The sequence below is a fragment of the Enoplosus armatus genome, chromosome 12, assembly GCF_043641665.1.
Source record: "Enoplosus armatus isolate fEnoArm2 chromosome 12, fEnoArm2.hap1, whole genome shotgun sequence".
NCBI classification, from domain to species: Eukaryota; Metazoa; Chordata; class Actinopteri; order Centrarchiformes; family Enoplosidae; genus Enoplosus; species Enoplosus armatus.
Genome location: NC_092191.1, coordinates 6,056,871 through 6,071,568, shown reverse-complemented (window position 1 = coordinate 6,071,568; position 14,698 = coordinate 6,056,871). Strand labels below are relative to the sequence as shown.

The 14,698-nt window shown below is 40.3% G+C and overlaps 1 protein-coding gene across 1 annotated transcript in view; it reads left to right on the top strand.

The window, feature by feature from the left end:
• The window catches only part of anapc1 (anaphase promoting complex subunit 1), a 47,756-nt gene that overhangs the window by 26,392 nt on the left and 6,666 nt on the right, over nucleotides 1-14,698 (top strand). Inside the window, exons 33-48 of the mRNA XM_070915640.1 lie at nucleotides 738-890; nucleotides 1,159-1,240; nucleotides 2,018-2,109; nucleotides 2,656-2,790; nucleotides 3,121-3,203; nucleotides 3,857-3,935; nucleotides 4,151-4,225; nucleotides 5,220-5,272; nucleotides 5,454-5,601; nucleotides 5,768-5,964; nucleotides 9,094-9,180; nucleotides 9,363-9,480; nucleotides 11,961-12,038; nucleotides 12,273-12,340; nucleotides 12,454-12,592; nucleotides 13,403-13,489. Of these exons, the coding sequence (XP_070771741.1) occupies nucleotides 738-890; nucleotides 1,159-1,240; nucleotides 2,018-2,109; nucleotides 2,656-2,790; nucleotides 3,121-3,203; nucleotides 3,857-3,935; nucleotides 4,151-4,225; nucleotides 5,220-5,272; nucleotides 5,454-5,601; nucleotides 5,768-5,964; nucleotides 9,094-9,180; nucleotides 9,363-9,480; nucleotides 11,961-12,038; nucleotides 12,273-12,340; nucleotides 12,454-12,592; nucleotides 13,403-13,489 (1,674 nt within the window). The remainder of the gene's footprint in view (nucleotides 1-737; nucleotides 891-1,158; nucleotides 1,241-2,017; nucleotides 2,110-2,655; nucleotides 2,791-3,120; nucleotides 3,204-3,856; nucleotides 3,936-4,150; nucleotides 4,226-5,219; nucleotides 5,273-5,453; nucleotides 5,602-5,767; nucleotides 5,965-9,093; nucleotides 9,181-9,362; nucleotides 9,481-11,960; nucleotides 12,039-12,272; nucleotides 12,341-12,453; nucleotides 12,593-13,402; nucleotides 13,490-14,698) is intronic.

Below are 14,698 nucleotides of genomic sequence, written 5' to 3'. Positions count from 1 at the left end.
TGATTAACCTGACAATTAGCAATTAGTCAGTCTGTTAAATGGAGTGATTTATCTTCAACTATCCTTTACAAAATTAGTCCTACATGTTCTCAGCAAATTGGCCTCTGAATGGCATCCAAATAAGAGATTTGATTTAATGAACAGCAAATCAGTCAAACACACCAGTGGTGTGTCAGCGGTTGGTGAACGGATCTTTTAATTTGAATATACAACAAAAATTTACTTTACACTCTAAATTTTAAATTATAGATGACTTATTTTGGAGTGTTGGTGTTATAACATGTAGGGGGATCGTGGTATGCCTTTGTGATTAGTAAACACACACACACACACACACACCCACACCGGGGGGATCCACAGGGGTCTAATGAAAACTGTCAGTCATGGAAAGCTGACTGGACCAGAGTCTCAGTTAAAGCTGATTACATAGGGAGTCATTTGTTCTGCTGCAGCAGGTGTTTAGCACACAGGGACACACGTCACACTGGATGGTCTGATGGTCTGACCATTCTTTGAAGAAATCCATTTATTTGTAGAAAAGACCCTTTGCAAAAAATGTTTTAGAAAAAAATCCCTCAGATCTCAGCTTTCAAAATGTTCACGCACTGCATGATGAGTCAAAATTGTCCTCGGAAGTTATGAATATTCTTATCATTGACAACTGTTTGTCCTGTCTTTGATACCTCAAATCCACTGTTTACTTCACTTTATTTTTTTACTTTCTGTCGCGCTGTCAGGGCCATGAGATGACCAGCATTGGGCTTCTTCTGGGCGTGTCTTCAGCCAAACTGGGCACCATGGACATGTCAATTACCCGCCTGCTTAGTATACACATCCCCGCCCTTCTCCCACCCACTTCCACTGAGCTGGACGTACCACACAATGTTCAGGTAAGAGTGAGCGTGCATACCTAAATGTCAGAATGAGAATGGATAAAGTGCAATGAGGAAAAATATTCATTGTGTACTGTGAAATTGCAGAATTGTAAGTGATTATATATGAGTATATGAGTAATTTCACAGCTATGTGTCTGTGTGGATCATGTTTATTAAGATCTGCAAAGTGTCAAGAAATATCTACAAGGATGTACAATTTGTTTACACACTCACACAAAAATTAAACTATAAGCATTTAATTCTGTCTCTGTCTGTTCTGCAGGTTGCTGCTGTAATTGGCATTGGGCTGGTGTACCAGGGAACAGGACACAGACACAATGCTGAAGTGTTGCTGTCTGAGATAGGTGTGTGTGTGTATGGTTGTGTGTGTGCAAAAGACAGACAGATGACACTAACACACAATGACACAAGACCTGGATTAACTGAAGGTTTAAAACAGGGGTACTCAGACTTTTTAATTAAAGGTCAACATATTGGTTTTACATATGGTCGGAGGTGCTGAACAACGTTGTCAAAATGCACCAGCATAAATGGAGCTGCAACGATCAGTCGACTAATTGAAGAGTCGTTTGACAACAAATTTATCGTCAACTATTTTTTTTATTATCAGTTCATCTTTTTAGTCACTTTCTGGGCAAAAATGCCAAACAGGTTTAAGCTTTTCAAATATGATGATGTCAATATATGTCATCAATATGTTTATTAACAAAATAATTGTCAGATAAATCGATAATGAAAATGATTGTTGGTTGCAGCCCTAAACATAAACACAAGTTAACGAACTTATCTCTACCTTGTTTTTTCTGCTCTGTTTTTATATAAGTATCTTTGAGTATTACACATATTGTATACTTGTGAGCACTAACTAGAGTGTGGGCTTGTTCAGTCAGACTAGCAACCCTTAAAAACAAGGAAATATATCCTTACAAAACTTGTGACTAGTGACTCTTCGATTGATGCTCTGTTGATCAACATTAAAAGCACTAACTTTACTTGTATTCAGGTAGAAGTGGTTGACCCTGTGTACCACGCTGTTCCACTCTTGACCTTTTGACCTTGCTTTGAGTGAGTTTCTTGTATTTTCTTGCCATGAAAGAAGGTATAATTCTGTTTTCTTTCAGGTCGACCCCCTGGTCCAGAGATGGAGTACTGTACAGACAGAGAGTCCTATTCATTAGCTGCTGGACTAGCGCTGGGCATGGTCTGTCTGGGGGTAAGTCACACACATAAAAACACTCTGCTGGTCAATTAAATATTTGCAGAAATAATCTTAATGTTGTTTTAACCTGCTGGAAGTTCCAGGTGGGCCGGGTTTGTCATATCAGAAAGAATCTGATGGTTTTAGGGAAACTGTCGGTCACAGAAAGTCGCATGAAGTTGAACTTTAAATGTTTATTTTGTTTGCACATGATATATTTTCCTCTTGATTTCTCCCTGTATATTTGCTTACTCCAGGGAGAAGCAATTGCTTTCTCACACTTTCTCACAAAAAATTTAAAAGTTTATTTATTGATGTTTTAGAACACAGAAACGTTTTCTGCAATTAAACTTCATTAAACTTATTGTAGTTTTATGGCTTGATTTTTGCATTTGGTCAGGCATCTACAGTAAAAAGAGGATTGAACCTCCATATCTTTCCTCATGAATGAGCATTAGTTTTTCCTCTACAATAGTACAGAAGTGGGTAAGGTTGAATCCCTTTTCGTCATCATCCTCTCCTTCCCTTGCCCATCCTCCCTACACTCTCTTTCTCTTGCAGCATGGCAGTAACCTGATTGGGATGACAGACCTGAATGTCCCTGAGCAGTTGTATCAGTACATGGTGGGGGGCCACCGCAGAGCTCAGGCTGGAGCCAGCAGGGAGAGACACAAGTCCCCCAGCTACCAAATCAAGGTAGATGGACGAATCAATTTCTGTTTCTATTAGGAAAGAACTGCAATGACACTATTATCTCAAATGTAATAACATTGTTATTGCAGTGTTCTTTCGCTGTACTATTATAACACACTGAATGATGTACCAATGTAAATGTTTAGTTTAATATACCTCTATGAAGCTGCCAGTCACAAGTCACACCTCTTCAAATAAAGTTGACTGCAACACTTAACTAGCGAAGTTTCACACATGTTGAAGTTAGATATGTTAACAACAAAACTTTGATAGATAGCTGACTAGTTACTGTGGTTAGCTAGCTTTCTCCAACATTATCAATGGTCGTTCCAGGAGGGTGACACTATAAATGTAGACGTGACGTGTCCTGGGGCAACGCTGGCCCTCGCCATGATCTACCTCAAGACCAACAACAGGTGAGAAAAAACAAACAACTGATGGATCCACCCATCTTTTCAACTCTTTGTACTTTCCATGTGCTGACTCATTGGACCATTCCTGGCCTTGGTGTTCCCTCTCTGAGTGCAGTGATTTTTGTTCTTGCTACTCTCCTACTCAAGGTTTGGACAATCGATTAGATATTAAAATCAAAAGGGTTTTGTTGTATCACTCAACCACTTTCCATTTTATTTTAAGATAAAAAACAATAAAAGTGTATGTTAAAAATACATTATGCAAATGATCACGAGGATGGCTATGCCACATAATAACATGTGGTACCTCAAAGCCAGTATTGTACATTTATGAACAGCAAACTCTATGACAGGAATCATCCACCATTACTGTGTTAACCCTAACGCTGAGTTTTATAAATATGGCCAAAGTGTGGTGCGTTCTACTTTTCACCCTTTTCTCGTCCATGTGAACGTCGAGCAGAACATCCTAACCTGCCCGATGAAAAATCTCGTCCCTCAGTAGAACAAGACTCCTCCATCTTGTAGCTTTCTGCTATTGGTCAAGAGGTTCCTGTCTTCTTCAGGGATCATCTGATGCCATCTCTCTATTGGTTGAGAGGGTGCTGAAGGAGGGTATTAACACCTCCTTGTGTCTTCCTGGTTCTGTCCATTAGGTCGATTGCTGATTGGCTGAAACCTCCAGACACTTGGTTCCTGCTGGATTTCATTAAGCCAGAGTTCCTGCTGCTGAGGGTTAGTGTGGCACTGTGTGTGTGTGTGTGTGTGTGTGTGTGTGTGTGTGTGTGTGTGTGTGTGTGTGTGTGTGTGTGTGTGTGTGTGTGTGTGTGTGTGTGTGTGTGTGTGTGTGTGTGTTTGAGAGTGATAATTTGTCCCACCTTTCCATAATCTGGTATACATGTCTCTCTTCTACCCCTCTCCTTCTCCGTCTTGCCTCTCTACCCTCTCAGACTCTTGCTCGGTGTATAATCATGTGGGATGAAATCCTCCCGAATACTGAGTGGGTGAAGAGTAACATACCCCAGGTGAGAAAATACACACATACACACACACACACACACACACACACACACACACACATATTTGGAGCTGTGATGCTGCTGATCACTGTGATTTTGGTTCATTTCTGTTGAGGTTGTTTCAAAAGGTACACAGATTTTGTTACTTACTGTAATTATTGTAACGATATCCAGTTCATCGGAGCTTTTCCATTTGCTGTTGTACGTACTTAATGTCTAGTAGGTCTTTCTTGATGCACACAAAGAACAACAGTGTAGTTAGCCTGAGCAGAAATAGCCCCCTGGATGAACAAGAAAAGAGTGTACAGTGCAGAAACACCTCAACAATACCTTAACAACTACCGTAGAGAAACGAGGCACCAGTTAGTCTGCTGTAAAGATTGTTGTGTTTCATTGGTCTGTTACCAGGAAAAGGCAGTGGTTAAATACAAAAATGGCTAATAATATATATAGGTGGAGCCGGCGTGCTGGTTATATTTTGCCCCTCTGTAAACATGGCAGTCTCTTAGAGAATTATGTGATTTTTTTTTTTTATGGTAATGATATGGCCATTGGTTATAAATGTTTCAACTTCTTTCTTTAGAAATTATTTTTTTTCTGTCTGGTTAGTATGTTGAACGACAATAAATACCAGTAACCAGAGCTTTAGCACATTCAGAATACTGTGATTGTAATCACGTACAAAACGCTGCACCATAGTTACATAGTTGATCCATAATCCAAAAGAGAATATATAATTGCTGAATTTATTCAACAACTTCTACAAAACTCAGTTTCTTACTTCAGCCTGTCATAACCAGCACTGGTAAAATAGTGTTATTCTGGTGATTGGATGTTACTTACTACAAAACCTCCTGCGACTTGTGGTCTTTTATATACAGCGTCTTGTACTTGTACTCCAGGAAACGACATTTGTTTTCAATACAACAATTCATATGATTCAATTGGGACAATAAGTTACTACTATAATACTGCTACTGTTTTCTTCTTTTGTTTTCAGATCATGAGGGGCGCCTTTGACCCCTCAGAAGACATTAACATGGAGACAATGGCGTGAGTATTTAAGCCAAAAACTGGCATTTTCATCACCTAAATTCTGGGTTGTACCTTGAATATTGTACCTCTTCAGGAGAATTTAGTGTAATGCATGTTTCTTTTATTTCAACAGCTTCTGATGCTCTCCACAGTGACGCACCACCGTAACTGATCATGTCATGTTATTTGTTTCTCTCAGCCAAGCCCAAGACTACATTACCGCCGGGGCCTGTCTGGCATTGGGCTTACGCTTCGCCGGCTCTGCCAACTCCGATGCCTTCGACTGCCTCTACGAGTTTGCTAAGACCTTCATGAAGATCATGTCCTTCGCTGGTACAGCTGCTGTTGTAAGTATTTGTAGTTTGTATGTGTAAGTTTGAATTTGTACTTAGGTCTGTTGTCAAAGTCGTGGAAAGTGCTGCCTTATTTACTTAGACTTTAGATAATGCTTTCTTTTATTTCCCCTTTGATCTCTCTTTCTCTGTCTGTCAACATGTGTGCTGGATCCTCTAGCAGATGGGTTATTACAACCTGCAGACCGGCCTGTCAATGATTCTGCTGGCTATGTCCATGGTGATGGCCGGCACCGGGAACCTGAAGGTCCTGCAGCTCTGTCGCTTCTTCCACAAGCGAACCGGTGGCGAGATGAACTATGGCTTCCACATGGCTCATCACATGGCACTGGGTCTGCTTTTCCTAGGAGGTGGCAGGTGAGACGGCAACACACACACACACACACACACATGCACACACACGCACACCATACAGGTACCGCTGTACAAAAACATGGCTGGAATTAATAAAAGCTTAAATACACTGACTGACACACATACACTTTAGATTTCTGCTCATGATTCTTTGATGAGGGCAGCGAGGTTAATTATATTCTACCCGTAGCCTGTCATATAGCACCTGAATTGCTGAATGTCAACAAGACTCAAATTACACACACACACACACACACACACACACACACACACACACACACACACACACAGTCAAACATACACTTAGGAGATTTGGGACTGTTGTTTCTGGGAAGGACCAGGTACGCCACGTACACACACGTGGTGTTTGGGTTAGCCACACAAATACACACGTCTGTTTTGGTGCTGTCCTGGGCATAATGAATGACATTTATACGCACACAAACTCACACACACACCCAAACCAGGTTCCTCCAACCACTGACCTTGGCCTATCTATTTTCAAGAGAAACAACGGCTCCCACTCTCTCATTACATGTTGCAAATGTTTCTCCACCTACAGCCGTAATCAGATGAACCTTTTGATTCGTGTTTTATTTTCGACCTGCCAGCTGAAAGCCCATGCAGCTGCTGGGACTCGGTTTGAAATGTCATGCACCGTAGTGCGAATTATCACGAGTGTGATACAGCGGGTCTGCAGAGGTTAAAGTGCATGCTGGTGCCATGTCATTGTTGTATTTCCTTCATTCTTGCTCGTCTGTCATTCAGTCTTTCACTCATTTGCATTGAAATGTTCTATTCACATTGACTTTCATCGTTATCGCTAAATCGCTGTCATTCAGTTTTTCTCATTCGTTTTCTCACCTCTGTTTTTTCACTCATTACCGCTAGTCTCTGTTGTGTGGCTTTTTCAGTTTTTTTTTCTCACCCTTCCTCCCTCTTTCCCTCTCTCTTTCTGTTTGCACACTTAGTTTCTCTTCCCATTTATTCAGTTTTTTTTTTAGCAGGAAACGGAAGTGAAAGTTAAGTTTTTCCACCCAAAGTCACACATGGCGTTCAGACTAATGATAGCTGTGAGTCTGTATCATCTTATACCACTGGCCTCAGAACTGGAGTTGCTCCCTGGAAGCTGCTCACTGCTCCTAAAATAATAAGCGTGTGTCAAATGTAGAGCAAACTTTCCCGCTGGGACGAATAAAGTAAAACTTCACACATCTTTATGGGAAGTAAACAATAATAACAGCTAGAAGTTTTATTTTTTGTTGCACGTACTGGAGGTTCATACATCAGAAGTTGAAAATGTCGAGCCCAGCATAAAAGGAAATTGACTCAGAAGAAGTGGTTGTTCGCCACCAACCTTCCTTTTGACGGCTCCATCGTCCTGTTATTGTAGCAGCAGTGGACCTAACCCACAAAGCAGGAAGTTTCTGTTTCTAATGTTGCTGTTTGTCCGTTTGAAAGTTGTCAAGTTGCACATTTCATTTAATGGTCAGGGAAAATCTGTGATATTATTGGTTGAAAAGATAAGACTGTTGATGCCTCACAGTTTGACCTAGGTGCTTTATTGAAGCAGTTGTCAACAAATCTACAATCAAGTCAGTATTTAACCATATTTGGTGAAGAGAGTAGAGTAGAGCTGGTGATTCCCAACAGTTTTGGCTTAAAACTAATAACAATACCAAAATATCTGCTTCCGCCCCCCCCTGTCTTATGTTAATGGTTGTAATGATCCAGTATCTCACAAGAAAATACAAAAATAGGCAAAAGTCAGAAAAATACATCTAATTTTGTGGAACAGAAATTTGTAATTTTCTTTCTTTCCTGTTGTCGGTCTGCAACGATCTTATCAATCAATCTGCCGAAAGTTTTCTCAATTAATTATTTGGTCTAAAAAATGTGTGTGAAAGATGTCCATCACAGTTTCCAAGAACCCAAGGTGAGTGCTTGTTAGACAAATTCTCAGAACTGAGAAGCTGTTTGACATTCTTGCTTTAAAAATGACAATTATCAAAATAGCTGCAGATTCTCTTGTGACCTCTAGTGGGATCCTGCCCCTCAGGTTGGGAACCAACCTGCTACAGAAGTGTAGCATAATACTTTCTTTTTCAGTACGTTATTATTGGTTGGACTTTTTTGTATACACAAAGTAACCTGAAAAAAATGCTGTTTGTCTGGAAGGAAATAATTGCTTTAAAAAAATCTTCTGCAAAATTCTCACCGAACCCCATTTATTTGCTTTAAATCCAACAGTTAAAAGGTCACTTTGATTCCCATACCACAAGTTCAGTCAGGTAATCTGTCCTCAGCTTTCAACAATTTTGAAACAACTGGCGAATGCAATTCTCAAAATTTTGCAAGCTATTGGATGATAATACCGCACCAGTGCAAAAGTGGCAGCAGTTATTTTATAATACATTCACTCGTCCAACTATCCAAATTGTCAGTTTAACACCGCTTATTCATTAGTCACTGTAATTGATTCCCCATGGTGGTGAATTTGGACCAGATTTGCTCTAAAATATGCCTGTTTACCTTCACCTTAACACACTGTTTTAGCTTGTTTGAATTGTAAATTTGTCAAAAGAATGTAATGTTCAGTGTGATTGAGGCTCTTAAGCATGCTAAATATGCCCCACGCAGCCATTTAATTGAAGAGCAACATCCTTTACCTCAGCTGACCCATAATAAGTATTCAAGTAACCTTCCATGTACAAACAGCCTTTATTGTCTGACCCGACTTTATTGTAATGACTTCATTAGTCAAAGTACATACTTAACTGCTAACTATTATGTTTAAGAGGCTCTGTTGTGGCCTGTGATGATGGTAACTAGATTACAACACACACCTGGTTTCATTAACAGAGAGGGTGTTTCATTTAGGGCAGAGCGTCTTTCACTTGTGAATTTTTGGCAGTGCTTTGTGTTTTCATGTTGAGAAAGACATTCCACTGTAATTTTGTTATTTTTATGCTCCTATCCCAAGCTTACTTCACACACCCATCACTGTGTGTGTATGTGAATATTTTGATTACAACTGTAATAACAAATGGACAATTTTAGTGCACACACTGTGTGTGTGAGAGGAATGTATTGTCCGTATTTATGATGTTTTTTAATGTTGTTTTCTGGTAGGTACACTCTGAGCACCTCCAATTCAGCCATTGCTGCTCTGCTGTGCGCCCTGTACCCCCACTTCCCTGCTCACAGTACTGACAACCGGTGAGACTGACAAACAAAATATGATAACAAGACCTTGGTCAAATAGTGTATACAGATGCTTTAATAAGATAAGTGCTTGTCTATCTTTATTTTATTAAAATATAATATACTGGATCTGCCCGGCCCTTTCATGTTCTACTGTAATCAAAAGCTGTGTGTTGATGATGCTCTTGTTGCTGCAGCTACCACCTGCAGGCCCTGCGGCACCTGGCCGTGCTGGCTGCAGAGCCACGCCTGCTGGTCCCTGTGGACGTGGACTCCCTGAAGCCCTGCTACGCCCTATTAGAGGTCACCTACAAGGTAAGTTAATCAAAGTTGGTCAGGCTGACACAGGTAGACAATGAGCAAGGCAGTTGTCTCAACACAGCTTTAATGTAGAGGCTGATTTTTATAGTTAAAATGGTGTCACAAAGTGTGTTAGGACTAAAAGGTCAGATGTGAAGCAACCAGGACTATATTTGGGAATTAATTAGTGATTATTCCTACCTACAGATTGTATTCAAAATCACGAACCAATGTGCCCCACTTTAGCTCTCCGTTCTCCTTTTACTGATCAATCGGTTTAATATTATTGAATAAAACATGTCCCAAGACTCAAAGTACAATTTGTACAATTTTTCTGTCCCATAGCTTGCACTTCCTCCCTTGCTCTCTCTCGCTCTCTCTCTCTCTGTCACATATTTGTAAAATTGTACATCGCTGCACCTCCTCTTGAAAAGCTGTTTTACATGCAAACACATACACACTTACATATGCTAACACAAGTGTTCATGTACAATATGTGCTGGTTTCAGTTCATTGTGATGCACAAGAAAAAAAGGGCTGTCCACCAAAGTAAGTTTCATCAGCATTACTATTTTTGGCTACCTTGAGCTCACAGTTCAGACACTTGAGGTCTAATTTGTGCAACTTGCTCACGCCATTCAGCAAGGCCAGCTCTCCACTTGCAACCAGATGAAGTTCATCCTTCCACTGTAATGAGCTCCGAACAGATATGAAAATTTTTTCGCAGCAATATTCCCTCCCCATGGAAACTGACAACCTGAAGTTAGGGAACGTCTTAAAAGTGCATGCAAATGGGCCAAAGGAGAGTTTTTGTCAATAGCTTTTTTCTTTTTCTTTTTTCTTTATTATCATAGGCATGGACCTCCTCCCAATACCTAAGCCACCTCCAGTTTTTAAATAAAATCATGCAATATGGCCCAGTGTAACTCTTCACTTGTATTTTTCCACTGTTAAAACCTCCTCTTCTATTTCCACTATTAATTTTTTCACTTTTTAGTAGCTTTTGTGTTACACCCCTTGCAGTGACCGAACCCATTGATCATGTAGGTTAGCAAACTGCCCACCTTATTATACACGTATTTAAAAGATACAACAGAATTGTACGTCAGATCGAAGTTTTGACGGACCGGTGCAGTCCACAGTGTGGTGCAGTCCAGTCCGCAGTGTCTCAGACTTCCGGTGTTGCTTGTCCTTGCACAAGACTACAGTGTGTCCATTCATTTCTGCCACAGTTGTGTCATTTGGATAATGTCTGCTCATGTGAAGCAGGAAGCAGACACACACTGGCAGCTGGTTCTGAGGCCCCGCTTCCATTTTTAGAGACACTTTTAAAAAACAGTAAAAAAGAAAAACAAAACAACAACCATCCATCATAATGTTTAACAAGAAAATGAGATGCTTCTTTAAGAATAACTGTAGATGTTTTTCCAGCGTTCCATATTTCCTCAGCTATTGTTTTCCTCCAGTCTATGTGGAGTGCCCCAGCTTTTTCAAACATGTACATTCAACAGCCATTGTTGCAATACTGTAGTTGTGTCTTTGCAGATGCAGTTAATAGCTCCTGAATTACAGGAGCGGTAATTTCTAAATCTCCCTCTGTGAGGTTTTGTTGCTGCTCTCTATAGATGTGACTAGTTTAGAAGTCTTGCTTTGTTCTCCGGTGTTTTTGCAGCACTGTGAGGTCCTGCTACGTTTGTTGTAGCATTGATTGTAGACAGTACTTTAGTTTAGATTTCAAGCCTTCTTCTCCTTTTGCAAGGAGCCGTTTGAAAGAGAAATGGTGTGTTTCCAAATTCTTCTTTAAAGCTTTCAGTAAAAAGTAGGCCATTGTGGTTGTGTGCTAAAGCAGGCCGAGTGACCAGTACAGACAATGGGAACCACTGGGAAGAGTAGTGTACATCCAATGGGAGGGTAGGTGGTAGATTTTTACAGACGCAAGATGGATTTTTAATGGAGGTTTGAACATTTAAATTCCAGATCACCTGGACATATCTTGTAGAGAAAAGTAAATGAGAAGGTGCTTAAGATTTAAATCCCAATATTTCAGTATTTCCACCCATGAAGGCTGGTCAAAGGTTAAAGATAGAGGTTGTTGTCCACAGTGAGGAGGACTACCTCTGACAGCATCCCTCACTTCAATTTCATTCACAGCAGAAGGCTCAGCTTGACACTGTGAACATCGTCAGTCATTACGTCACTCCTTGTGTGTGAGAGAAATGCAAACATTTACTGCCTAGCTCAAGATCCTGACGGGAATCCTGCTGGAAGAACATAATACGATATTTTGTGACTCCAAAATTGAAATGTATACAGCGGGCCTGCCCTCTAATCCATTCATATTGGCTTATATAGCAATGTAGCATGTAGCAATATTGAGTATCGGTACACTTCGATGCAGCTGTAAGGCGTTTACAGATCTTACAGTTCTAAGTTGTGAGAGTGTGAATATATGACCCTTTGTTCTCGTGTAATGACGGCATTTCCTGTTGTTCCAGGAGACCAAGTGGTACGATGAGACGACCGTAGAATTGATGGCTCCCACCATGCTTCCTGAGCTGCACCTTCTCAAACGGGTAAAGCGTGAGAGCAACGTTTCACGGCTTCTGGACTTTGTAGTCCAGTGGAAACTAGACTGTTCAGTGTATCTCCCTCACTGCTGAGGATTAGCTAAGTTAGTGTGTAGAGTGTATTGATAAATGCACAAAATATTAACAGTATCATTTCCTTATGCCATTCAAGCTATTTCTAGATAAATCTAGCATCCCCTTGACACCTTTTTTATTTTCTAATTCGTGTTATAATTGCAGATAAAGGTGAAGGGGCCACGATACTGGGAACTGTCTGTAGACCTCAGCAAAGAAACACAACATCTAAAGTAAGTATAGGAGGAAATTACTGCAAATGTCAACTTTGTTTTACAGGCAGTCACACAAATGAAACTGCTAACTGACTGATTTAAAGGACAATCTCTCTATATATCTCCCTCAGGTCCATCCTGTCCAGAGATGGGGTGTTGTACGTGAAACTAAGGGCCGGCCAGCTGCCTTACAAAGATGACCCTCAAGGCTGGAAGAGCCTGCTGGCCTCCACCGTCAACCACCGCAACTCTGGAGTCAGAGCCTTCAAGGTAAACACGTGGATATGTCACACAAACCCAATAACACCAACATGCATCATTAGAAGCCCATGTAGTTTTTGTAGAGCTGAGGGATCTCGGGAACTAGGTCAACGTGTCGGGGAAGATTTCAATGTCCTGAACAGATGGGACATGATGGTTGAACACCCAAACTTGACATTAACTTTGGATGCTTTGGATTATTGAAACATTTTCTGTGGTCCATCTTAGCTGCTGGAAATGTCCTGACATGTTGACAAAATAGACCCAAAATTGCAACGTATATATCACGTTCTTAATTTCCTTTTATTACTGGGTTTGAAACGCATTTCAAGAAATAAGTCTGCACCAATAACAGACTATAAATAGAAGTGAGTGGAATTGAATTGACTTCCTCCCCAGTGGCTGGTTGTTTCCAGTCTTGGCAGGTTGTCACTACAGCTTCAGCAGGCAGTTGTGTGGTTGACAGACTATTACTGGTTCCCTGACGGCCTCAGTGTACGCTGTCAATACACCTGCAGGTCAAGAGAGGGAAAAAAAACACAAGACACGCATATTTATTCCACTCATCCTCACTGTCCTTCCTCTTCATCTTTTTCTTCTGAGGCATTCATCCTTCCTTCCTTTCTTCCTTCTCTTGACCACATCTCCTTGTGCCCTTTTCTTTAATTCATCTCTCTGATTTTGGTATTTTCTAAAATAATCCTTTCTTCTTACTTTCCTGTCTTTCTTGTCTTTTGTATCCTTCCCTGTTTCTCTATGCGCCCTTTTATCTGTGGGTTAATGTAAATCATTTTAGAATTTCCTTGTGTGTTTCTGCAGCCCGAAGCCATCTCTACCTTCACCTCAGAGCCTGCCTTGGTCTCCTTTGCCGAGTTCTTCTGTAAAACATCTGAAGAAATGAAACACGTGAGTTTAACACACAGAAATACATGTAAGTGCTGGTTGTGCTCCTTAATTGCGTGCCCTTGCAGCCATTTGACTGTCCTGACAGAGTCTGTGGCTGGTTTGACCCATCAAAAGTAATGTGTCGGTTGTTGGTTCCACCAATTTAAAACAATGTAATTTAAAATGTCCCAGTTTACATCATTATTAAACAATATTTTAATCAAGTGTCAGGTCAGATGTGTCACCCATATTCCATATTCCATTTGTTTACTCTCCAGTATCAACGGGCTATATATTAGCAAGCTAGCGTTAGATTTGTCTGTTGGTTCAATTACACAACAGTTACATCTGGCAATCAATTGGTGTAAATATTTAGTAACAACTAATCTCTACGAAAGAACTAGTATGCGTGGTGCAACTAGTTTTAATTTAGTGATGTGTAAACGTGTTATAACTGAGCTAAGTTTGAACTAACGAACAGCTGGTGCTCATGGTTTCTCTTGTTCTGACATTTCCAAGACAACGTGGATTGTTTAGAGGTTTATTATGGACAAGAAAACACTGGGGAGTTTGGTAAATTTTCTCAGCAATTGGGGAATTTTGCTATTTCAGATACCACATTTTTTTTATAGATTTTAACTTGCTCTGACTTTAATTATGGAAAGTCACCAAGAGGCCCATTGAATGTTTTATCAAAGCCACGATGGAAACTGAGCACTAATTCACACTTTGCTCAGCATTAGTTTTGAGTTAGTGTGTGGTTGATCTGGCTGTCCCTGTCAGAAACTCTCCGGTCTGTTGAAACTTGGCTCCAAATGTTTCCTCCCTGCCAGCTGGTTTAAGAAAAGAAAGCACCCAGACATGTTTGTTTGTTTTTGTCAAAAACAAAATAAAGATGTTTACATACACCCTGCATCCCTGCTAATATTGTATATCCTGAATCAGGTCTTCTTCAGGATAGCGAGTTTAAAAGCATCCTCATATCTAGTGACAAATATGTGAAAGAAAGACTGTTTTGAATATTATATTTAGACAAAAAGTCAGCACAAACCATGAAGAGGAGTTGTATGCCTCATCAGTCCTGGCTGAATCATCATATACCACAGGAATAATATTCAAGCATCTAAATAGTCAAGAAAAATAAATGCCACATTTTTTTTAGTAAATGTCTAGGCTGATATCATACTCTTAATAGATTATATCTTTAGCTTTCCTGAAGAACATTAAAAT